The sequence below is a fragment of the Protopterus annectens genome, chromosome 7.part0, assembly GCF_019279795.1.
Source record: "Protopterus annectens isolate FY-2018-M chromosome 7.part0, PAN1.0, whole genome shotgun sequence".
NCBI classification, from domain to species: domain Eukaryota; kingdom Metazoa; phylum Chordata; order Ceratodontiformes; family Protopteridae; genus Protopterus; species Protopterus annectens.
In genome coordinates this window covers 1,270,156,858-1,270,181,431 of record NC_056739.1, presented here as the reverse complement: position 1 = coordinate 1,270,181,431, position 24,574 = coordinate 1,270,156,858, and the positions used below count along the sequence as shown (strand labels likewise).

The 24,574-nt window shown below is 40.8% G+C and overlaps 1 protein-coding gene across 3 annotated transcripts in view; it reads right to left on the bottom strand.

Annotated features, from left to right (window-relative positions):
• Positions 1-24,574, bottom strand: part of IQCH (IQ motif containing H) — a 4,045,691-nt gene that overhangs the window by 357,428 nt on the left and 3,663,689 nt on the right. For all 3 annotated transcript variants that reach the window (XM_044077880.1, XM_044077881.1, XM_044077882.1), the window contains one exon: positions 15,241-15,366. In XM_044077880.1, the coding sequence (XP_043933815.1) occupies positions 15,241-15,366 (126 nt within the window). The remainder of the gene's footprint in view (positions 1-15,240; positions 15,367-24,574) is intronic.

Here is a 24,574-nt window from a genome sequence, read left to right as displayed (position 1 = left end):
AGACTAGGCTCGTCAGGCTAATGGGGTGGTAGTTCCCGGGGTCTGTTGTGCCCCCCCCCCTTTGTGGAGTGGGATAACTGTTGCAGTGCGCCATTCAATGGGCACAAAGCCTGAGGTGAGGCTATGATTGAACATGGTACTTAGGTGGAGTGCCAGTTCATTCTGTAGTTCATGTAGAAGGCAGCCTAGGATGTTGTCAGGTCCCATGGATGCTGTGTTCTTGGCTTTGGAGAGTGAGGTTTTTACCTGTGCAGCCATGATTACAGGAACTTTGCATTCTTCCGGTATAAAGATGGGCCCTTTAGGGGGTGAGAGGGGGGTAAAGTTAGCACCGAACCTATCTGCCAGGATGCTGGCAATATCAGTTGGTTCTGTATATTTAGTGTCATTGTGCTGTAACTCAGAGCAGATCTGAGTGTTGCCATTGAGATTCTTGACATAGCTATAGAATGCTTTGTGGTTGTCTTTAGAATCAGTGGCAATTTTGTTTTCATAACTAGCTTTGGAGGATTTTATGAGGGATCTCAGCTTCTTACTGAGGCTGACCAGGGAGTTCCTCCAATAGTGGGATTTTACTCTTTTTTGCAACAGTTTCTTTCTTCTGTTGTAGAGTTTGTTTATGGCAGAAGACCACCAGATTGGCTTCCTTTTTCTGGAGGATAGCATCTTGGTTCTGTTAGAGATAGCATGATCCATGCACTCGTGTAAGTGCTTATAAAGTGCATTTGTGTAGGATTCAGCAGTCGTACCTCTATTGTTCATCTGCATGGGTGTCGTGAAGTTTGCCACTTCTGTCTTAAGAAGCATGAAGCTGGCTTTGGAGAAATTTTTTACGGTTGTTTCCCTAATGGGGGGTGGGAGCGGGATGTGGATGTCTAGGGTGATTAGCTTGTGGTTGGATCTGCCCAACGAGGAGCTGACCTCTGGTGTGGAACACCGGCCACCCATGTTGGTGATGACTAGGTCTAGGAAATTGCTGCCCCTGGTGGGGGTGTGGATAAGTTGATCCAAGGCATTGGAATTGATGATTTCCAGAAAACGTTGAGCAAAAGAGTTGGTACATGAGTAGTTTTCCCAGTTAATGGTAGGGTAGTTGAAATCACCCATTATTAGAGTGTTGGGTTGTACCTTAATATTTTCCAGTGTATCAAGAAAAGAGGAGTGGGAATCCTGGGGCATGGTGGGGGTCTGTAGCAAGCTACAATCTGGATTGCAGTTTTGCGCAGAGTTAGTTGAACTTGGATAATCTCGGATGCATTATGCTGATCAACTAGCTTGGAGGTGTGGATATCCTTAATGAATATGGACACGCCTCCACCTTTAGTGTTTTGGTCCGGGTTTGGTGGCCGAAAGGTGTGGTATGAATTATAGCCTGGTAATGCAGGGGTTCCCCCTGGAGCTTTGAACCAGGTCTCTATCACTGGACAGATGTCAATGTTCTCCATTTTAAGGTTTGCCTCGAGTGAGTGCATTTTGTTGGGAGGAACAAGTGGACGACCTAAGAGAAGTTGTTCTGTGTGCAACCACCATGTCAGATCCTTCTTGCAGGTGTTTGTTATAAAAATCTGGTGAGACAATGGAAGGTCTTGCATCGACTATTGGGCAAATAGCCACTGAAGTATCCTCATTTGTAGACGAGCAAGAGGAACTAATAGGATGGAGGAAGCCATAGCCCCTAGGACTTGAAGGACTACTCTGGCCTGAACTTTGTTTGTTTAGCAAGGATCTGACTTGACTGCGTAGAGACTCTACTCTTTCTGTTGTTAGTCTTGCTGACATGGTGGTTGTGTCTATTTCTGAGCCTAAGTATACAATGTGCTCTGGAGGAGATAAGGCTGACTTTTTTAGGTTGACAGTGATGCCTAGAATGGCGCACAAGGATAGAGTCTCGTCCCTGGTTCTGATGAGTTGATGCTTGGTGGTAGCAGTGAGGAGCCAGTCATCTAGTTACAGAAACACCTGGAATCCTTGACGTCTCAGGTGAGCCGTATCCACTGCCATGCATTTGGTGAACACTCTAGGGGCTGTAATGAGACCAAAGAGTAGTGTTCTGAACTGAAAATGACTAGCTCCCAGCCAGAAACATAAGTGTCTCCTGGAGCGCCTGTCCATTGTGATGTGGTAGTACAGGTCCTGGAGGTCAATTGAGCACATCCAATTGTCTTTCCCGATAAAGGGAAATATTGACTGCAGAGTGACCATTTGGAATTTCAATTTCTTTGCATACTTGTTGAGCATGCTGAGATCTAGGATTGATCTCCAGTCCCCTGTCCTTTTTGGAACTAAAAAGAATCGAGAGTAAGTTCCGGATCCTACTTGCTCTGCGGGGACTTCTTGGATGACTCTTTTTTGCAGCAATCAGATGACCTTTGATGTTGCATGGTCTAGTTGGATGGGTGGTACGTCTGGTAGAAACTGGTTTGTTGGGGGTTCGGAAACAAAGGGGATCAGGTAACCTTTGGATATTATGGTGTGTACCCAACAATCTTGTGAGATGTTTAGCCAGGCACTTGGGTTACAGCAATAGATGACCCCTGACTACCTCCAGAGATGGACAGTCGGGCAACCCCTCAGGGGCGATGGAAGGGACGATCAGAGAAAGTTTCTCTGTCTCCCTGATGCTGTGGACCTCCTCTGTCATGAGGGTGGCATCTTCCATTATATCCTCCCCCTCTGCCTCTAGGGGAGGGTTGACCTTGTGCTTGAGGGAAACCTTTTTGGGATTTACGGAACCACATTTTCCCTCCTGTATTACCCTTGGGATAGGGTCTAGATGGGAGGGAGAAACAGACTTCAACGGCAGATAAGGTTTTCCCTTCCTGCTCGCACCTAGTCAAGGTCTCTTTCACTTGGGGTCCAAAAAGAGATGAACCATCAAAGGGGACGTTATTGAAGGAAGACTTGAAGGACTCCGTGAAATTACAAAGATGCATCCAAGAATGTCTCCTGAGGGATATTCCTGCTGCGGCTGCTCTACTCACTCCATCTGCCACGTACGATATCAGCCTCATGGAGGAGTTAGCTATGGATGTAAGGATGGAGAGCTGCGCAGAAACCTTATCCATGGAACCCAGAGCTACTGAACCCTGGAGGGTATCTCCTAACTCTTTCAGGAGATCCCTCTGAAGACGAGTAAAATGGGTAAGGTAATTCAGCGATCTTAGTGTAAATGCCACTGAAGAAAAGGTATGCTTCCCTATACCTATCCATCGTCCTGGACTCCTTGTTAGGAGGATGGATATTAGAAGATGTTTCAGATAACTCCTTCTTGGTGGCCGCTGCTACCACCATAGCATCAATGGGAACTCCTTTACTAAGAAAAGTCTTGTCCTCAGGTGCTGTCATAAACTTATTTGGCCTCCTCGGGATGGGCTTCACTGAGTCTGGGGAGTTCCAGGCTTTCCGTGATATGACCCCTAAGAGTTGGTCATAAGGCAGTGTCACCCAGCAGGTGGAAGGTCGGGAACCAAAGGCCTCAAGATACACTGATTCATCCTCAGTAGGGTTAGAGGTCTTCCAATCACCCCTCTGTCTAAAGATTTCTAGGATGTCAGAAAAGGAGACATCCTCAGAGGGGGATCTAGGGGACTATTCTGATTCCTCTAAATCAGTGTCTGACGTGACAGACTCAGGTGAGTCAACATGCTTCCTCTTACACAGCCTCTTCCAAGGGATCTCTCCAGTGGGATAATCTGGGGAGGTCTCAGAAGAGGGGGCACCTCTAATGGGGGCTACTTGGGCCTCTGATTCCCTATGCTGTGGGGGTGGTGGGGGAAAGAGGTTGCTGCCTGCTGCTGGTGGGACACAGGTTCCAAAGGTATGGCTTTAGCAGAGGACAAAGCCTTCTCTATAGCTTCAAAAGTCTTTCCCTCTCACTCTGAAGAAGACCTCCGCTCTGAGGGGACGGATGGTCGTCTCCTAGCAAGGGGGAATGGCTCTGAAGCAGAAGTGGGAGCCGAGCTGAGTCGAGCCAAGGCTCTGAGAGGGAGGGTAAGTTCCGACAAGAAGCCAGGGTGACTGTCCCCCTTGGAGTCGACTCGAGAGTGTCGGCTCCCGGATCCCTCGGCTCCAGACTGAGTCATCGAGGATAAAGTAATTGGCTCCAAGGAAGCAGGTTGAATCCCTGGAACCGACGGGTCCAAGACAGAACAAGAAGTAATAGGCTCCAACAGTGAAGCAGTCGGAGGAGGAACTGTGGCAGGTAAGGGGGTTGGCTCCGATGGCTTTGGGTCCGGAGGGGCCAATTTTCTTGCCAGAGCTGGATCTGAAAGCAAGCTCTTCACCACCTGCTCGATGTCCTCATCTGATAGAGTCCTGGAGGATCTGGTGGGGACAGAAGGAGATCTCCTCCTCTCCAAAATAGGAGATCTCAAGGTGGGTGACACAACATCAATGTCCCGTAAAACTTTCGGTACCAAAGGTTGCCTCTGCACCGAGGAGACTGATGGCACCGGTATGGATGAAGCTGAATCAGAGCCCGAACGACGCTTTGGTCTTTTTTGTCAGCTCCCAAGCTGAGGCCGAAGATTTTCTCTTAGAAGATTTAGGAGCTGCCTGACCGAGTTCCAGCTGTTCCTAGAAGGAACTGGACATAAGACCCCTATCAATAAGTTTTCTCTTCCTCTCATTTAAGACCCTGGTGCTAAACGCATGGCAAAAAGTGCAGGGCTCCTGCAAATGGGCTTCACCTAAATAGTACACACAACTGGTGTGACTGTCTGTAAGAGGCATTTTCTGTGAACATCTATCACACTTCTTAAACCCCAAAGGGCGATGATCCTTACGCTGTCTATCCTTATCTTTAGACATTCCTACAGGGTATAGACTAGCTAGATAAACAACTACAGACAAAAAAATAGTACAGAAGAAAGAAGTATATAACTCTTTTTTTTTTAACACACACGGACACACACACACACACACACACACACACACACACACACACAGAGGAAAAGCTCTCTAACTTAAACGGGCACTATGGCCCTCTAACTTAAATGGGCTGTACAGTCCTTGGGAAAGAATAGGGGTCAGAAACTCTCAAAAAAACAGTCACATAAGAGACAAATATTATTCAAGTATGTAAAGGATAGAAAAAGTCAGGAAAAAAGACTGAATTTAGCAAATAAAGTTTTACTTAGCCAACGAGCCAGTAAGACACAACCTTGAAGCTTTTGCGGCAAACAAGATCTGGGGAATTGCCGTGAGGCACCATGGCATAGGGGCTAGCCTCAAGCCAGTAAAAGCTCTCGAGCTTTAGTATCGGCTGAGCTGTTGCTGAATATCAGCTCCGAACCCTTCCAGCAAGAATTACGGTGAGATAGGACTACATAACATCTGTGATTAAGTAAAGAAATTCAGAGTTGCTAATCAACTTTACTTTTCCTTGCATTCTTTCAACATACCTTTGCTGACCAAGACAGCACAGTAATAACCACTTAGGAAATAACTCAATTAAGCTATGACCCCCCCAGATGCCATGTTATAGATAACCCTGGGGTGAATTTTAGAGCAATGCCTAACATTTTAACCCAATGGTGGCATGAACAAAAATCATAAGTAAGAAAAGAATTTCAGTCATATGTTTTTTAGTTCAATAAAGACATAGGTTGTACCTAAAGCTTAATGTTCACAGTTCACAAAATAGTAGCTCAAAATAAACTAACAAGACAATTGTTGTGAGAATACTCAAATTCTGTCTGGGAATACTTTCTGTCTCCCTAACTTCTGAAAAAATAGACAATTACTGCCTGCACATCTCTCTGCTCTTAGATTGGGATGATAGCAGAGGTTCGAATGGACACAGTCGTGTATTTCAAGCGAAAGCTGTCATACATACTGTATACCTAACATGCCTTCTCACTCCTCACTTCTCACCCCTACCCTCCAAAGGCAGCCACTTATATGTGTGCCTTGTGAGGAAAGTGAATCAAATAATGATTACAGTAATGTATTCCAGTTTTTGCTCCTAGACAATACACTGTTATAATACTGCATGTACATTTCTGTTCTCTTCCATTAGGGCACACTGTGATTACATTTCAAACAGCACCTTGCAAATACCTTTTCAACACACATGTCTGTACAAGTAGTTTGATATACACATGACGTACAGTTCTAATACATTTGTAACACAAGCATCTTGTATAAATCATTTTGATATTCATCAATGACATATACTTATTTACAAAATTCCAGCTAATAGTGCTGGCAATATATCCTTTTGTCACTTGTGTGTGTGTCCCACCATTATTTTATGAGTGTTGCGTCTGTGTGCACACACATAAAAATCAGTGATTTTTTTTACACTTTTTTTACACACACACACACACACACACACACACACACACACACACACACACACACACACACACTAAATGGACTGGGATTCTAGAAGCTGTAGCTCCAGAATGGAGTAAGGTTGATAAGTACTCCAACACTGAATTAATGGGAGCTAGAAAGGGGTCCAGTTCCTTTTCTCAAGACAAAAACACAAACTTGTTCCATTTACTATAATAAATTTTTCTGCTGGATGGTTTATGGGAAGTCAGAAATATTTTTCACACAGGGGAAGATAGGTTATTTTGCCTGGCAATTACTGGAAGTGGAGGTATCAAGCTGTCAGCTTAAGGCTAGATAGGTTTGGATGGATCAACCCCTGTGGGTATGACAGTAATCCTGGAGTTGGATCCAGAGTCCACAGCCGGTGAACCAGGTGAGGCCAAATGAAAGGAAACCAGACTTGTTGGGGCCAATAGGGTGCAATGAATATTACTTTGCTTCTCAACCGAATTGCTTTCTTTAGAAATTGTAGAATCAGAGGAAAGGGAGGGAAGGCATAAAGCAGTCCTGGGGGGCAACTCATGTACTAGAGTGTCCCTCAGGGACTCCCCCAAGGGGGGATTAGGGCAAAGTAATTGCTGCATTTGTGGTTGGTGGAAGACATGAATAGATCGCAGCAACACTGACCCCAGCGACGGAAAATCTCCATCGCTAGTTTGGGATTGAGAGACCACTCGTGAGGCAGGAGAATGCATCTGCTCAGTTTGTCCGTAATCACTTTGGAGTTCCAGGGAATGTGGATTGCCACCAAAAAGTGGTTGGAATCTTATCACCCATTGCCATACTATCATGGCTTCCTGACACAAAGGATCTGGTTCCCCCTGTTTGTTAATATACCAGATGACTGCCATGTTGTCCGAATGGATAGCAATTTTCCCCGATGGGAGGGCAGATTGGAATGCTTGCAATTCCAGAAGCACTGCCCTCAATTCTAGGACACTGATATGCAAATTGCCCTCCAAGGGGGACCAAGTGCCTTGGACTGTCTTTCCCTGAAAATACCCCCCCCCCCCACCTCATCAGGGATGCGTCTGTGATCACTACGGCCTTGGGCTGAGAGGGTAAAAAGGGATGACTCCATAATTCCATTTCTGGCTTCATGCACTAATTCAGATCCTGCTTGCAGCAGTTCATTATGTGGATTGGGTGGGACATAGGATGTGTTAATAGGGACCACTGTGGCACTAGGAGCCACTGTAGTAATCTCATATGGAGTCTTGCTAGGGGAACTATAGTAATCTTTGCTGCCATTGATCCTAGTAGTTGCATGACTGAATGAGCTTGGACTTTGTCCTGAGAGAGAAACACTCAGAGCTGAGATCTTAGTCTGTGAAGCCTGTGAAGAAGAAGAGCGACAAGGCAAGACCTCATGTCAAATGCCACTCCTATGAATCCTAGGCTTTGAGTAGGTACTAGTTTCGACTTCTCTTTATTTATTGAGATCCCTAAGAGCCGTGCTAGCTGTAGTGTGTAGTGCAAGGCGAGAAGCAGTAGATGCTTGGGGGGGTGGTAAGGAGCCAATCATCCAGATATGGAAACACCCAGAAACCTTGCAGTCTCAAGTGAGCTGTTACTACTGCCATACATTTGGTGAACACTCTGGGGGCTGTGGAGACACCAAAGGGCAGCACTCGAAATTGGTAGTGATTGGCTCCCAGCCAGAAGTGGACATATCTTCTGGAGCGCTTGTCCATTTTTATATGGTAATATGCATCCTGGAGATCTATCGAGCACATCCAGTTATTTTTTTCCAGAAACGGGAGGATAGACTGAACCGTGACCATTTGGAATTTGGTCTGTCTAACAAACTTGTTTAGGATGCTGAGGTCCAAAATTGGCCTCCAGTCCCCTATCTTTTTTGGCACTAAAAAGAACCTTGAGGAAAATCCGGATTCTGTCTGGTCTGGTGGGACTGTTTGGATGACTCTTTTTTGGAACAGCTTTTGAATTTCTTGTGCTGCTACATCCCTCTAACTGGTTGGAATGTTGGGGATTCACCTTTGCAGCCTTGGGTAAAGATCTAAGGGGATGTGATAACATCTGATAATTATCATCTGCACCCAGGAATCTGGTGTTATTGTGTGCCAGGCTAAGTGGTGCAAAGATAATCATCCCCCGACTGCTTCCAGAGACAAGCAATAGGGCTGCTCTTCAGGAATGCTGGTAGGGCTACTCAGAAAAGGAATCTCTGGACCCCTGGTTATACAGACCCCCTCTGCCTCATGGGGGGTCTCTTCCTGATGAGTTCCCTCCTCTGCCCCGGGAGGGGGGGGGACGACTCGCCATGAGTGTCATGGAAAGACCCTTGGGATTTCTTGAACCACATCTTTCCACTTCTCTGATTCCTAGTGTAGGGTCATTGGGGAGTGGAAAAACATATGTCCACAGCAAATAGGGTCTTGTCATCCTTCTCACACCTAGCTAGCATGTCTTAAACTTTTGGACCAAAGAGAGAGGAAGCATCAAAAGAGCACTGATGAAGGAAGACTTGAAAGGGTCCACAAAGTCACTCAAGCACATCCAGGCATGACGTCTCATGACGCTGCCTGCACCCGCTGCTCTGGCCACCCCTTAGGTTGTATGTGCAATCAACTGCATGGACGAGTTAGATATGGATTCCAAGGTGGCAAGCTGTGAAGCAACTTTGTCACATACCTCATCAGACACAGCTCCTGCTAAGGTTCCTGAGAGTTCTGTGATCAGGTCCCTTTGGAGATGGTTAAAATGTGCCAAGTAATTCAACGACTGTATGGCAAAGGTCACTGGAGCATAAACCCACTTCTCTAGTCTGTCCATCATCCGAGACTCCCTGTATGGCAGATGGACAGCGCGACTCTTCTCTGCGAGTTCTTTCCTTGTGACTGCTGCCACCACCACAGCATCTGTTGCCAAGCCTTTAGACCAATGGGACTGATCCTTTGGAGAGAGAGTATTTTGTCCAGTCTCTGGGGGATTGGTTCAATGGTGTCGGGCCTTCCAGGCACGCTGCATGATGAGCTTGACCAACTCTTCTGCAGGCGGAGTCACCCAGGAAGTAGAGGGTCAGGCACGGAAAGCCTGCAAGAATACAAATTCCTTCTAGGAAGGGTTGGTGGACTTCCAGTCACCTCTCTGTTTCAAGATCTCCAGTATGTCTCCAAAGCAGACATCCTCAGGGGGTGACCATGAGGACCCTCCCCCTCATTGTAATCTGTATCTTTGGTGAGAAATTCCTCAGGGGAATCAATGTGTTTCCTCTTGCATGATCTATTACTGGGTGGCTCTTCAGGGGCAAGGTCTGAAGAGGACTCTGAAGAGAGGGTGCCCTATGATAGGGTATCCTGCTGTTCCTGTGCCCGATGTCCCAGTGTAGTGGACTGTGGCAGCTACGAACCAGAGGACATGTATATATGACATTCTGAGAAAGACAACCTCGGAACCAGGGTCACACCCTGCTCTGATGAGCCTGCCTCTAGGAAAGGAGCTGTGAGAGGACTCAGAACTGCCAAAGCAACCGGGACCATAGATGGTGCCATAGAAAAAAAATCGGTGCTGTACTAGGGGTCACAGTGTCGACAGACCAGTCATGGTCTCAAGGGTGGGTCAGCTCTGACTGAGTCGTGATCCATGGGGTAGGTTGAGGAGCCATGGTAAGATCTACCAGTGGAACAGAAGAAGCTGACACTGGAATTGAGGGCTCCAAGACCTGCGGGAATGTTGAAGAAGGAATAAATCTTCAGCTACAAGTGGGAGGGAAGTCCAAGATGGAGTTGGGATGCCTCTGGCCGCTAGGAGCTGATCCACAAATCTCACTACATCAAGCTCCGAAAGGCTCCTGGTTGAACTGGTTGACATGCCCAATGGAGATTCAGGTCAGTCAAAGAATAGACTTAGCTGCTGTCCACCAAAGGGGTCAATAGACGGGGAATATTGGGTTCTGGCTAGTGTCTTGACCTTTGGCACCATGGTCGGAAGACCAGAAGGTTGTGATGATGGGGGTGAAATGACTAGTTTTAAGGGAAAAGCTATTGCTGGTGCTGAGAGGGTCCGTGGTACCATGGAAGGTGTCGGTACCGTGAGAATAGTGGTTGTCGATTCCGTAATTAATGATGGCATCTTGGATGGAGTTTTAGGCTCTGGTGCTGAGGCAGGTGTCGGAGTCATTTTGGCATGTTTAGTTTTTGGTTCCATATGAACCTGGGCCTTAGTAGTTTTTGGATCCTGGGACTGAGGAGACAATGGGACTGAATGGCTCCTCTTCTTCATCTCTTTTTAGGATAGGTTGAGACCTCCACCTCAGATAAAGCCTCTGAGAAAGGCGTTTTCAAGAGACCTTTTAAGATTAGTTTGTTTTTGCACTCAGCTACGGTGCAGGCACTAAAGCCCTTATGGAGCTCGCACAGAGGTTGAACCTTCAAATGTGGTACTCCTAGGCAATATATGCAGGATAGATGCCCATCGGAGTTTGGCATCTTCCTGTCACATTTGTCACACTGTTTAAATACAGTAGTGCTCTTCTTGCCAGCTATTATCAAAAATACAATTAACAGCAATTAAACAACAATGAAATATCCTGTCTCATGGCTAGGGACACACACACATGCACATAGAAGAAGGAAAGTTGTTTTTGTTTTTGTGATTTACCAACAATGGTAAATAGAAAAATATCCAAACAGTAAGGGGAAGGGAAGAAGAGAATACCAATGATGGTATTTAGAATACCAAAGGGTAAAAAGAGGGAGGGGCCTATACCAACAATGGTAAGAAGCAATACCAACAAGGTAAAAGGAGAGGAAAAAAATCACTCACACAGAAAGGGAATTATCTCTAACTATAAACAATTAAGATAAAGGCAGGTTATAGAGAATACAATGCTAAATTTTCAAAACATTGAGGAAAACAGAACACTTAGCTTGAGAGCTGGCCTGACGCGTCTTGAATCTATAAGCGGCAAACGAGATCTGAGGAGATGAGGAGAGGGGCACTATGGGTAACCCTAGCTTGAGAGTTTTTGGCTGGTGCGAGCTTGTTATATCGACCGAGTCAGTTCCGAGGATGGAACAGAGACCCATCCGTCATGAATGAATGAAGATTAACAACATTAGATCAGTTGCTTTCACACATCCTCTTCCTGTAAACCACCAAAGATAGACACCTACCATGTGTAAGGTTTATGTTTGTGATGGCAAGTGAAAGAAAATATGGCCAGCTTGTTATTTTTAAATGCATTGCAACCACTTCCCCCACACACAAGCATAATGGAAGTGCTGATGATGTTTGTGCCAGAAAGTGAAATAAGTTATAGCCAGCTTGTTACTCTTTCACTGCAACACATGCACACACACCACAGCAATACTAGATTTGCAATTACTTATTTCAGCAATTGCAATGCATTGCACAACACTGGTACTGTCACACTAGTTCAGTAACTGTTGTTTAGCAGTTGTCAAACAGCAGCAGAAGTAGGTCACTTTTATTTTCCTCAGTCACTGTCATTTACCAGTCATTGTCCCCGATTTTATCTCCTGATTTTGCTCCATCCCTTGAAAAATGTTTTACTTGCTGGTAAATCATTCAGGATTACAGACAGAGTAACCATTTAAAATGTCAGGATCTGGTGAAGTGAGTCTTGAAGCACTGAGACTGAATGGCTGAAAAAGTGGACTTGCAGTATATACTAAGTCTGAGATGGCCATTTCTCAGAATATTCTCTTTTCACAGAGATATGGCAATTTCAGACTTGGTATATATAAGTTCAGGGGTTTGGGGTACAGGGAGACTTGCCCCCTGCAAAACGAAAAATAATGTTTGAGAGTCAGTCTTCTCCTGGAATTTCAGTCTTTTTTTTTCAGTGTGTCTGACCTTGGTATTTTGAGTGCCAATGTTTCAATAGGCACTCTTACAGACACAGCCAATAAACACAGACATCAGAGTTTCATACTTCTTATTGTCCAAAAATGCATGTTGATGCAAAATGTGTTATTCCATTGTTTTTAAGTGAATTAGAGTCATATTTAAAATGGGCTCCTGAGCCTTTTTTCTGCTATTATTTTGGCTTTGCCTGGAATTCTTGAGCAAAAAAATATGAGTTATAGTATCTGGTGTTCTGCCATTATTTTATAAACCCCCCTGAAACAGAAAATATCCCTGAAGATCAGAAGCATCAGCTCTTCTTAAAAATCCAAGGTATGCACTGAAATCAGTCACTCGGTACTGCTGAAATCTAGTGCCTACCTTGCTTATGTTTATTCACTGATTATCAGCTTTATCCTAAAATGGTCATATCACATCCCTGTTTCAGTTAAACAGCTTAATTAGAAAATGAATCCTTTTTTTTCTCTTAATTTTTCCTTAACTAGCAGCAGCTTTTGTGGAGCTCCAGAAAGTCAAGGATGATTAAAGGGGTCCCACTGCAGCCATAGGTATTTCAGGTGCCTAAAGCCAACTATGATGATAGTTATGGTGGAGAGAGTGTCCATCAGTAGGATTTAATTAAGCCAAGGGCAATATGTCAGTGGTAAAATATTTAATAAAATTGTGATGCCTCTTACCTGACAAAACACTGTTATAACCAGAGATATCTTTGAATTTAAATTATTATTACCCTTCTGGTTTATTAAGTATGCATGATTTCTGTACTAGCTTGTGTTGGTTTGTCAAATATGTTACAAAAATATCAAAACAAGATGACTTGCGGTTGGGCAACTGCAGGGTTCACTGGTGCCTAACGCCAGCTAAGCAGATAATGTAAAGAAAGAGTAGATGGCAAACTAAAGTGACAAAAATAGCTTCACTTCCTAGCCATAGTTTGAACTAAGAAATCAGCTGCTGTACAGGATGACCAAAGAAAAAGATCAGACATTGATCCAAGTGTTAGTTCCAAGGTCTTTTAGAAAACTTGCAGTGAAGTTAGCACCACATTTTGGGTGATCATTTAGGAATGGATAAGACAAAAGCTAGATTTTTTTAGCTAGATTTTACTAACCTCTTATTATGAAGGACATGGATAATTTTTGTGCAGCTTTCCCAGAATGTCAAAGGACAGCAAATAACCCAGGGCTTAAGAACCCTTTGCTCCCCTTACCCACTGTAGATATCCTATCTGAATGAATATAAATGGACAATGTGGGTCCACTTGTAAAATTGACTAAGTAGTCACTGATTATGCAACAAAGTTTCCAGAGGCAGTGCCTCTATGATGAAGCAATGTGAAGTCCATAGCAAAAGAACTAGTATGGGTTTTTTCCTAGAATATGACTTCCCTGAGCAATTCTTACTAACCAAGACACACCATTCATGTCCAGAGTAATTTATTTATTTTATGTCTCTATTTGAATTTGTTAACCCGGGTAGAGCATTGCTCACAAATGACCAATTTCAGTCTCAGCCTGGGGAAATGCACAGCAAAAAATATAAATTATACAATACAGATAATACAATATGTACAACAAAGTTAAAGTAATTCATCAATAGGGTAAGTATACTTCAGGCTTTATTATGAGAAATTATTTACATTATACAGATGACTAAAGTTAAAATGTGCCTATGTGCACTATATACAGGAGTATCAAATGTTAAGCTAACTGTAATAAACAGCTGGAGGGATATGGAGAGTAAGAAAGTTATTAGACGGTGACAGAATATGGTGTGCTTAGGTAATGTGGCCAGTAGCATAACACTGGCTTTTGGCAAGTTTCAGAAGATGAGTTTTTAGTTATGTCCAGCATACTGGGTATGATGGTATTTCTTTTAAATATAAGGGAATAAATTCCCACAGTTTGGGACTGAGAACAGAGTAGCAGTGATCTGTGCAGTGAAGCTTGTTTTAGGGGCTAGTTGCAAATAAGCTGAATGGTCATGACTCCTGAGGTTGTAGGACAGGGGTTTTCACATTAGTTTAGCTGCTAAGGTACAGGATGTTTGGTTGTACACAAGCCTGAATAATTGGGATCCTTATAGGAAGTCAGTTCTTTGCTTTTATATATATATATATATATATATATATATATATATATATATGTATATATATTCACACATACACACACGCATGCATACGTGTGTGTGTGTGTGTGTGTGTGTGTGTATGCTTATGTATATATGTATATGATAGAAGACTGGAACTTGTCGCTGGCTGAGAGTCCTAAAAAAACAGGAAAAAAGAACCATTCACCGCAGACAAACTCATTTGAAACTTCAGAGTAATCAAGCACTTAAAATTTGTTTAGAAATCAAAACTTCTTTACTGAAAAACAAGCAGATGAGTGTTTTTGCCCTTAAAAAAGCGTCAGATGTTAGCAAGTGAGATATTTTGTAAGACATTTTGAGTTGTGACAGAACTTTGTTTATTTGGGTTTCCATGTTTGCATAGAAGCTCAGGTTTTGGCTAAATAGAGGTGAGATACTTTTGTTGATTGGGTAGTAGTTTGTCTAAAGGGTTATGTATGAAGACATTGGGATTGTTATACAGTTTCACTGTGATCAAATAGCATTAATATTTATAACATTTGTTTGACTTTGAGCATTTGACCTCTGACTATTTTGTCTTTTTCCAAGATTTTCAATGTAAAAGTTTGAGAACTGTAGTTTTACTCTTGGTGATATTCATCTATGTTCCAAACTGCTGACATTCTCATGTACTAACTTCCTTGGCCTCATCTTCTCACCTAATTTCACCCTGAATAATGTTCAGCTTCCTATCACTCTCATATCCTGCTCTTTCTAATAATTCTCTGAACCACACCAAAACTCTTTGCAAAGTTAATCTAAAATCAATGTCTGCTTAAATGTCGTTATTTACCAAGCACATGCTAAAATACAGTTATGTGATGAGAATTATTTTCTTTCTTTTCTGCATTTCAACAGGTTATATATGCTATAAACTAGTTATATATGCTATACGTTATTTAAAAGACATCATTTTACCTTAACATCAAAGCCAATGCCATGAGCCTTGCATATTTGAAAGAAAACACCATAATTGATCATTGTTAGGTTTGTGTGCTTCAATTGTGTACTCATAATTGCGTAACGACTAGTTGGTGGTGGACGCTGAAAAAAAAGAAAATAAAATGAGTTGACACATTTTTTCCATTGTACAGGAATTTATGCCTATTTAGATTTTTACTTTTATCTAAGCAAGCAAAGTGGGCTTTATTTCAGTTTTATATGCTGGTAAAATTAAGCACAACTAAACAAGCAATTGAAATAATTCACTTGAGACAACTGATGATGTTCCAAAAATAACTTATTATTAAATCTGGATAGTTTTAAGATGGATGCATTAGGGTTATGCAAGATAAAAGCATGTTCACAGGGGCTGGCAACAGTTGGCATAAATTGTGCCTGCACAGTTCAGCATGGTATTACACTCTGAAAAAAAAAAAGTTGTCAACAGAGGCTTTACTAATGAATGGAACATATGGAACATGAAGGAACACAGAAAACAAAACAATGTATCATTAATTTTCAGCCAGTGCCAACAGACACAAACGGTTGCCTGCATAAAGGATACTTAGATAGATTTCAGCCCTGCTGCCAGAGTCAAATAGTAAAAAAAAAATGGTGCTTTCATATTTCTTTGGGATATTATACTCTGATAAATAGACCCTAAAATGTGGATGCTGCAGAAGTTAGGAATTATAAATTAGAACTGGTACCTACTTATATAGGTTCACAGGTTCATAGACATTTACTAGGCTAACAATTACAAGGGTCTTTTAAGCCTAGCCATGGACCCAAATCTATGTATGACAAGTTCTGATACTCTTGCTAAGTGTAAGCAGGTGCTTCGGAGATGAAACATTTACAAGCAGGGTCCTGTGTCCATTAGAGACATAGGTGCTAAACCAGGGTTGAATTTCCTGCTTCCCATCCAATTGCCCAAGTTACACTTGAGTTGGGTTACAAAGGAACTCTGCTTCACATGGATATGGAGCCTCTTTCAGAGAAGGGGTGGTTTCTGAGATACATACTTGTCTGTCCAGCAGGTCCTATTTATATGACAGGCAAGGTTTAAGTCTTTGGAAAGGGTAATTCTGGTGCTGTTTCATTTGCAGATATACAGGAGGCCCATCAGGGTGGGGTCTGACAATGCTTAGTACGTCAGGCACAGATCTCCCCTCAACAGCCTGTAGGAAACAGAATACAGGGATACAGCCTTGAGGCACTTCTTCCACCCTTTCACTTTATCTGTATGCTGCTCTCTAATTTCTATTTCCTGGTTATAATTTTTTTTTTTTTTTTTGGTAACTTCATCATTAAGAACACCAGTGTCTGTTCACTTCCCATCAACTATAGTGATTCATCATACTCTGCATACATCTATGCCTTAGTACAAATTATTGCCTTACCAAGAACCAATTTTAATAATTTTTGCATATCCATATTATATTTATACATCCTCTGGCAAGACAAAAATATGTTTCCATGATCCAGTGCCCCTGTATCACATCCTCAGCAAACGGAATCAACTTATGGAAACATCCATTACAATGCAAATGGGGTTTAAAAACACTTATACAGACATTTCTATGCAAACATTAAACATTTCTTGGCTTTTGTAGCATATCATAGCAGTTGACAAATTAATCCCCATATCTCACTATCCATGTCCTCACCTAAATCTGCTGCCCAGATTTGCTTTGGCTTGCTTACTATCCCCATTTTTTTATTTTCTTATTACTCTAAATGCCTTTTTAACAAACCTTTTAGTCATCAGCTGGTCACTTCTTGGTCCCCTTAATAATGAGTAAATAGAATTGGAGGCAGGCTTAACAACACAGTCATAAAGTTCATGCCCCTGCTCTACACAGCAATCTCTCATATTCTAACCTGATACCACTGTTTAAACCCAGCTGTTACCAAACTAAGTTTACGAAGTACACAAGCTTTCACCACTTTGCATCTGCTCCCAGTAAATCAAACTAGTTTTCTTCTTGTTCCAAAGCTGCAGACCTTCACTGGTATTATCCATTTTAGCATTATCAATGTGCAATAAACTCACCCATGCTTTCATATCCCCTCTTTTTAAAGCCTGTATCAATGTATAAAAAGCATGATTCATCATGCAGGGGGTTCCCTCTGCTTCCCATTACAAAACCAAAGTGCTACTCTATTAAACTCAGATTTATGTCAACTTACCAAAGGCAGTTTTAATGAATGCAACATTTTTGAAAAATGTTCGCTAAAAGTGCCACTGACAAGCATTTGAGGTACCATTTGTTTTGGAGAGGGACAAGCCCAGTGAACCCTCCATGTGAGCGGAGACGCCCACACCTTCCGAAGTTACACATATAAACTCCTTGTTCAAACAGCAGTGGAGAAAAGAGACAAACTCGACTAGCAATTAAAGTAGTTTCGGTAAATGTAGTCCAGTCTCTTTACTTTTGCTGTAAATACTTTTGGCAAATTGACAAGAACCCATTAAACTCATCCCTGTCATGAATCTAGTTATCACATTCTGTTTTGTAGAATAAGATTCCATGTATAATAAATAAAAATATCTTCATTTGCAGAGCATCATGACAGAGGTAAGGATTAGGAACACCCAATACAGCCACCTCCTTGGCAACAATCAGTTTATTCTATGCTACATTACATTTTCCATCATCCCAAAAAATATATATAATTATACTTTTCAAGTGTTTCATAAATTATATTTGAGCATCTACTGGAAAAGCCCAAAATGGACGGAGCATGAAAAAAAATGCAATGTCTAAACCTTCTGACCTAAATCCAGCCCTACTATTTTCTCACTACTGATCTCTGCTCTCAGCTTTCATCTATTCATAATAAATGTTTCTGTGATGTATAGTCTAACCTAACCAAACACCTAGGTACTTTAAATGAGATGTCTCATAATAAACCTTAATTCACTCTTTAATTTTTGCATTGGTCCATAATTTATAGCTATTGTCTTTATCTTGCTTTTACTGACATTATATCCTAAAAAATGACCCTAAATTCTCAAAAGGCATAAACAGAGTATGTAAATCCTGTTCAGGCATAGTCAAATACACAAGAACATCAGCAGCAAACAAAGATATTTTCAGTTTTTCCTAAGCTACAAAATATTTTCTCACATTTAATTCAGAGCCATAACTGCTAAGGTTTCTAAATACAAAGCAAACAGAAGTAGTGAAAAGATATAACCCTGACAAGTCCCTCAGCTAGCTTAAAGGAAAAGTAAAGGTCTCTGTTTGTCTTTATGTGTACCTTACAATCTGCATAGACATAAGTCATTCTACAAATTTGAGATTCCATAGACAAACAACATGCATGTAAAATAATCCCATTCTACCCGATCAAACGCATTTTCCATATCCAGAGTAATTATTATCTTTGAATCCTTTGTATTTCTGTCATCAAAAAGGTGGTTTCCAAATCCTGTAAAATGTCTGCCTCCACCAACAAATCCAAATGAGCTGTTTTTAATCAAATTGTGCATATATTTAGCTACATGAACTGTAATAAAGGCAGTCCTCGGGTTAAGGATGAGATCCGTTTTTTAGTCTGTCCTTAAGTCAAATTTGTATGCAAGTCGAAACATGAACACGGAACATTCTACTGAACCATACTACAATACAGTACAGTACAGTAGAATGTACCATACAAAAAAGAAAAGTATGTTAAACTTACTTCTTTTTAACTTCACTTCACATTTCTGTACTACAGGCATCACCCATGAATGTTGTCCACTCTTTCCTGACCTCTTAGACCTCTGCCAGGCCTCCTACTGTCACCTACACCCTAGTGAGCCACGATGTCATATGTCCATTCTACTGTACAGTACAGTAACTGCTTCAATACTGTGTACTGTACAAGTCAGCAGTCTTGAACAATCAGGTCACCAACACAGCGATCTCTTAACCAATCGGATCTCTTGCTCTCCATGAAGGCAGAAGTCATTGCTCTAGCAAGACATGCAAGCAGCTTCATGAACGGGAAAAAGGAAAGTACAACAGAATTCTTCATTTTAAGGTTTAAATTTGGACAAGATTTTTTTATTTTTTTTCACGTTATTTCCGACATTGCAGCAGCCTGTTCTTATCTATGGGTCATTCGCAAGTTGGATGTCTGTAACCTGGGGACTGCCTGTAATAGATATAACTTACAATCAAGATTAATGATTGAAATTGATCTATAAGATAATGGCAAAGTCAGATCTTTTCCATCCCTTCGTAAAACCACTATTATGGCTTGTTTCCATGGTGAAGGCATATAATGAGTTGTAATATCATTAAATAATAATGAAAATATATGTTAAATATAGTGTTCTGTATCCTTACATGATTTCCGAGTTTCTGTAGGAAGACTAACACTCACCAGTGTATTATTTTTTTTATCACATCCATATTTATTTCAGCAATGAAGGGGTCAAAATGCATTTGCCTGATCAGATGTAATTATTTTGCAACTCCACTTCTGTCAAATATTCCTGATTATCCATATTCCTTGCCCACCCCTCCCCCACTCAACTTCAGTCATGTAAAGCTCCTGACAAAACTTTCTAAATATCTTCACTGTTATGATTGGCTCTGTAGTTAGTACCCTCCCTCATTAGATCTCATCAATGCAATAAATCATCAAGTCCTTTTTTTTGTCTCAATCTAACAGCTAATGCCCTCTGGTACGCTTGAGAAGTTGCAAAATGTGTAAGTGGTTCTATCAGAAAGTCACATTTTGTATAAAAAAATTCACATTCCTGCCTAACCTTATCTATTTCATTTTGCTTATTAATGTCTCCAGTTCTTAATTCATTCTCCAAATATTTTAACTGACTTGTCTTCTCCTGTAATACCTTTGTATTTTTATGCAATAGTTGAGCAGCATGCTGCTCTGCTTCTCACTTCACTTCCTAGCTTATTTATCCATGTTCCCTGATAGATTACAAGTTCTTGTTACTATCTCTATTAAATCTGTCTCAGGTTGGTTATGCCATCCTGCAAAGATTTCCTCCCTCAGATAACAAATTGCAAACAAGGAGCCTTCAATGAGATTCTAATAGAAAAAAAAGGAATAGGCATCTATAAACTTCATTCTAAGACAACATTGTCATTAATCATAATGGAGTATATAAATTTCTGAGTTTAAACATTTCTCATATCCAGCAGGGAGGTTCACTATTAAAGAAAAGATTTACGATTTTCAGTGCCAAACTCAAAACAAAGCAGATCCAAATCAAGAACAAAGTAAAATATCCAAAGGCTTGAAAGGAACGGAACTGTCCAACGTGTCTTGAATCAAAATTGACTTTAATAAAGAACAAAAAAATGAAAAGAAGAATATTACATCAAGTGCCTTCGCCTGGAGTCATACCAGGCTTTATCAAGATGAACCATCATTAAAAATTCAGTGCTTAAATAGCTTCTAGTCCAAATCATGTGACTAGAACTCCAATTAATAAAATATGCTAATTAGCCATTAAAACTAGCAAACCACCAGGTTATGTTAGAGACTTAAAAAGTTGCTTTTCAATGCTATCAAAATTAAAACAAGTACATCAACATGACCAGCCAAACTTGTAATATCTTAAGATAACGTTAAAAATTATAAAAAATTCATATGTGCCTAAAAAAACATTCAAAAGTTGTGGTTAAAAATTACTGCCCATTAAGTACAAAATAAGCAGTAGTTAAAAAAATTGTTCAAAACAAGACGTTGTCCATGTTGTTCAAATAAACACAACTACCAAGAAATAAACATCATAACTTAGCCCACCTCAGTTTTAATATTCTACGATTTTCAGTGCCTAACAAACAGTGCTCCCTCTTTAATGATCACTATCCCCTTACTAAATGAAGCTACAATAACCACTGTTTTTCAGTTGTAGACCCTAATGTCTAGGAATGCATCCAGTCTGGCATCAGAAACTTAAATTCCTTGATTGATTTGAATCAAGCCTAGCTACATGGTATTGTAAAATCTGGGTCTAAGTGATTTGGTCACATTGACTAATGTCGATATGACACCACAACAAGAAGTAAAAATAAGAAAAATGGGGTTGATGATGACGACGACTAATTCCTACAACTAGCTATGCATAATTTACTGATATACTAACTCTATCTAACCACAAGTCAATTTATATTTCTTAGAATAATATATGCATATAAATACACATATGTATATATATATATATATATATATATATATATATATATATATATATATATATATCCATATACACATATATATCTGTGTGGGTGTGTGTGTGTGTGTGTGTGTGTGTCTGTGTGTCTGTGTGTCTGTGGGAATGCCCTGTATTATTGTAATAGCATCCTCCAAACGCATGATCTTAGTCTAACCTCCCACATATCTTCCCTGACTTGAAACTCTCCACCCGAGGGACTCCAAGCCCTCCTGATAAAGCACTATCCATTCCTGGACTGGAACTAATACTCTCCTTGATTACCTAAATTCTCACCCAGCTGCACATTTGAGAAATATATACTGAGGAATATAAGTTTCATTTTGCCCTAGAAAACCAAATTAACTATTTTCAGCAATTTTCCTCAATTGTGAAAGAACACAGTCAGTACAAGCAGAAGCACTCCTATTTCCGTAGCTCTTACAAAAGCTGAGAATACATCCTAGACCACATACCTATAAATAACACCTTAAGTTCTTGTTTTTTTAATGTATTTATTGTCATTTAACAAATCTGGAGCAGGCTTGTTTCAAGTACAACATAACTGTGTGTGTGTGTGTGTGTGTGTGTGTGTGTGTGTGTGTGTGTGTGTGTGTGTGTGTGTGTGTGTGTGTGTGTGTATTAATGAGCCCATTCAGTTTCTATGTACACAGTTTCATCCTCTAGCTAATACATTATTCACTTTGATCCTCGTTTCCCATTAGCACTGTGATGATATGAGGTATTGCCAGCTATTACCTCAACTTCACAGTATGGTTTGGAAGCTGCACAGTTACAGAAAGGAAGGCACTACAGAGAGTGGTGAGGGTCACAGAGAAGGTAACAGGTTCCAGTCTTCTATCGATACATCAACTTTATTCTGCAAGAAGCATCCAAAGGGCCACCAAAATAATAAAGGACATCAAGCATCCTGCACATGGACTGTTTAAGCATCTGGCATCAGGCAGAAGATATTGAAGTATCTGTTGTAGGACTACAAGATTCAGAAACAGTTTCTACCTTACAGTGATAAGACTTCTGAACTTGGACACTAGTCACAAAGGTCTGGTCACATAATAAGTCAGTTTTTACTTGTATAAATTCCAACTAAATTCAATATTTATTTATTATATCCATAGTCAGTATTATTTAACCCACCCAGTGCAATATTAGACAAATAACTTATGCATTGCTCAGTCTGTAGTTTATTTTGTATTACTTTAAATGGGGTAGTTAATTTAACTTAGGGGAGGGTATTCTTTTCATATTTGAGTGTTGGTAAATGTCTCTGCTCCTTCTTATGTGTATTGAGAGTAGTATTGTATTTGCTAGTACGCTTATTCCTCTTCTTGTATGTGTTGTGTTTTACATTTCCTTTGTAATCTCAAGAATTGAGCTGATGCACAAAATTTCTTTTAGGATACACGACAATAAAGTTTACTTTGACTATGCCAGGAGAAGTAGGGCATTGGATGTATAACATATGCCATCAGAGCTAGCTGGAGTTTTGTAAAGAATTATATGTCATTTGTACATCAAACTGATTTGTACAGATGCTTGTGTTGAAAAATGTATTTGTAAAGCTACTTGTGTTAAAAATGTACCAACAGTGTGCCCCTGGACAGAACAAATATACCTGTATGTCAGTTTGTACTATTGTAACTGATTAACTGTATATATTGTAACAGTGGGTACTGGAAGAGAAAATGTTAAGCTCAGCCTCAGCTAACTTTTAGAAAAATATCCTGAAATTAAATTATTTAATTTAGATCATAAATATTGTATCTTACAGTTCTGACTGCAGCCAGAGATGAAATGTCTGTGAAAACAAAGACTAGGAATCCTAATGTATTGTCCTTAGCAAAGAACTAATTGGTACCCTGGAAGCGTGGAAGTGTTGAAATGTTTTTATGGCTTCCAGATGCTATAATACATCTTAGCAAAGTTCTGTCTGTGTGCATGGTAAAACATATGTATGAGATTCTGGTTCAGTTTCTAGTAAAGGGGGTAATATGGGAACCAGAAGTCAGATGACCAGATATATGGGATGTCATTCTGTAATCCAGCACTGAGATGATGTTTTAATACTAGATGAGACAGAAGTCTCAGAGCAATATGTTTCTGAAACCTGACATTGAAGGATCATTCACCAGTGTCATCTTGTCTTAATTTAGTAAGTAACTGGGGAATTAGTAATTCTTTAGATCAATCAGGAAAATATATTTTAACTGGGGAATTAATAATTCTTTAGGTCAATCAGGAAAATATATATTTTCTGTGTCTGTATGAATCTATTCATCTGTGTTATTTTAATATTTCCTGTGATTGAAACTTTGGCATTTATTGTAAATAGATATTTAGTATTTTCATGTTATTTTATTAGTTATTATTAAATATATTTAAACTTTTCATTGTGGCTGGTCTTTTAGAGAATGTTTTAACATTTGAGAGTACTTATATTTATTTGGTGACACTGTGGCTGCTTCTATTGCATTGGTCAAACACTACCATTTGTATTAGTATTAATTTCACTCAGCATAATTGGGTACCTTTGTAAAAGCTTTAGAGTAGCTGGCATTGGAGTGTTCTGGTGGCAGCAACTATCTTATAGTCTGGGCAGAGGAGCATAGCTAGTAAATCTGTGCCAGCCTTTCTCAGGTGTGTGTGTGTGTGTGTGTGTGTGTGTGTGTGTGTGAAAATTGAAGCACAAAGAGTGTGTCTGTGTGTCAGCTACTTGGAGCAGAGATACAGAGTACTGGTTTCACAGAGAGGGTGGTGGAGGACTTGGCCTGGGACACTCGGCTGAGGACTCAACTCTATAGCTGTGCCAGTGGGGAGTCTTACTGGAGACCTGGAGAGAGAGAGAGATAGGGGGAAACCCAGACCTGGTCTGTGTGTGTACCCTGTGTGCTCTTAAGAGAAATTGTGCTTGGTGCAGAGAGTTGCATCTGGAAATACTGTGCGTAGCTATTTTTGTTCTAAGTGAACGTCCTGCACCAGGGTCAGTGGTGAGGATTCAGATTCCTTGATTAATGGCCCAGAGAAGGAACATCGCAAGCACTACCACAATCCACACCAGAAACTAGTAACTGGCACCCACACTCATTTTTTCAAGTACATATAGTCAAA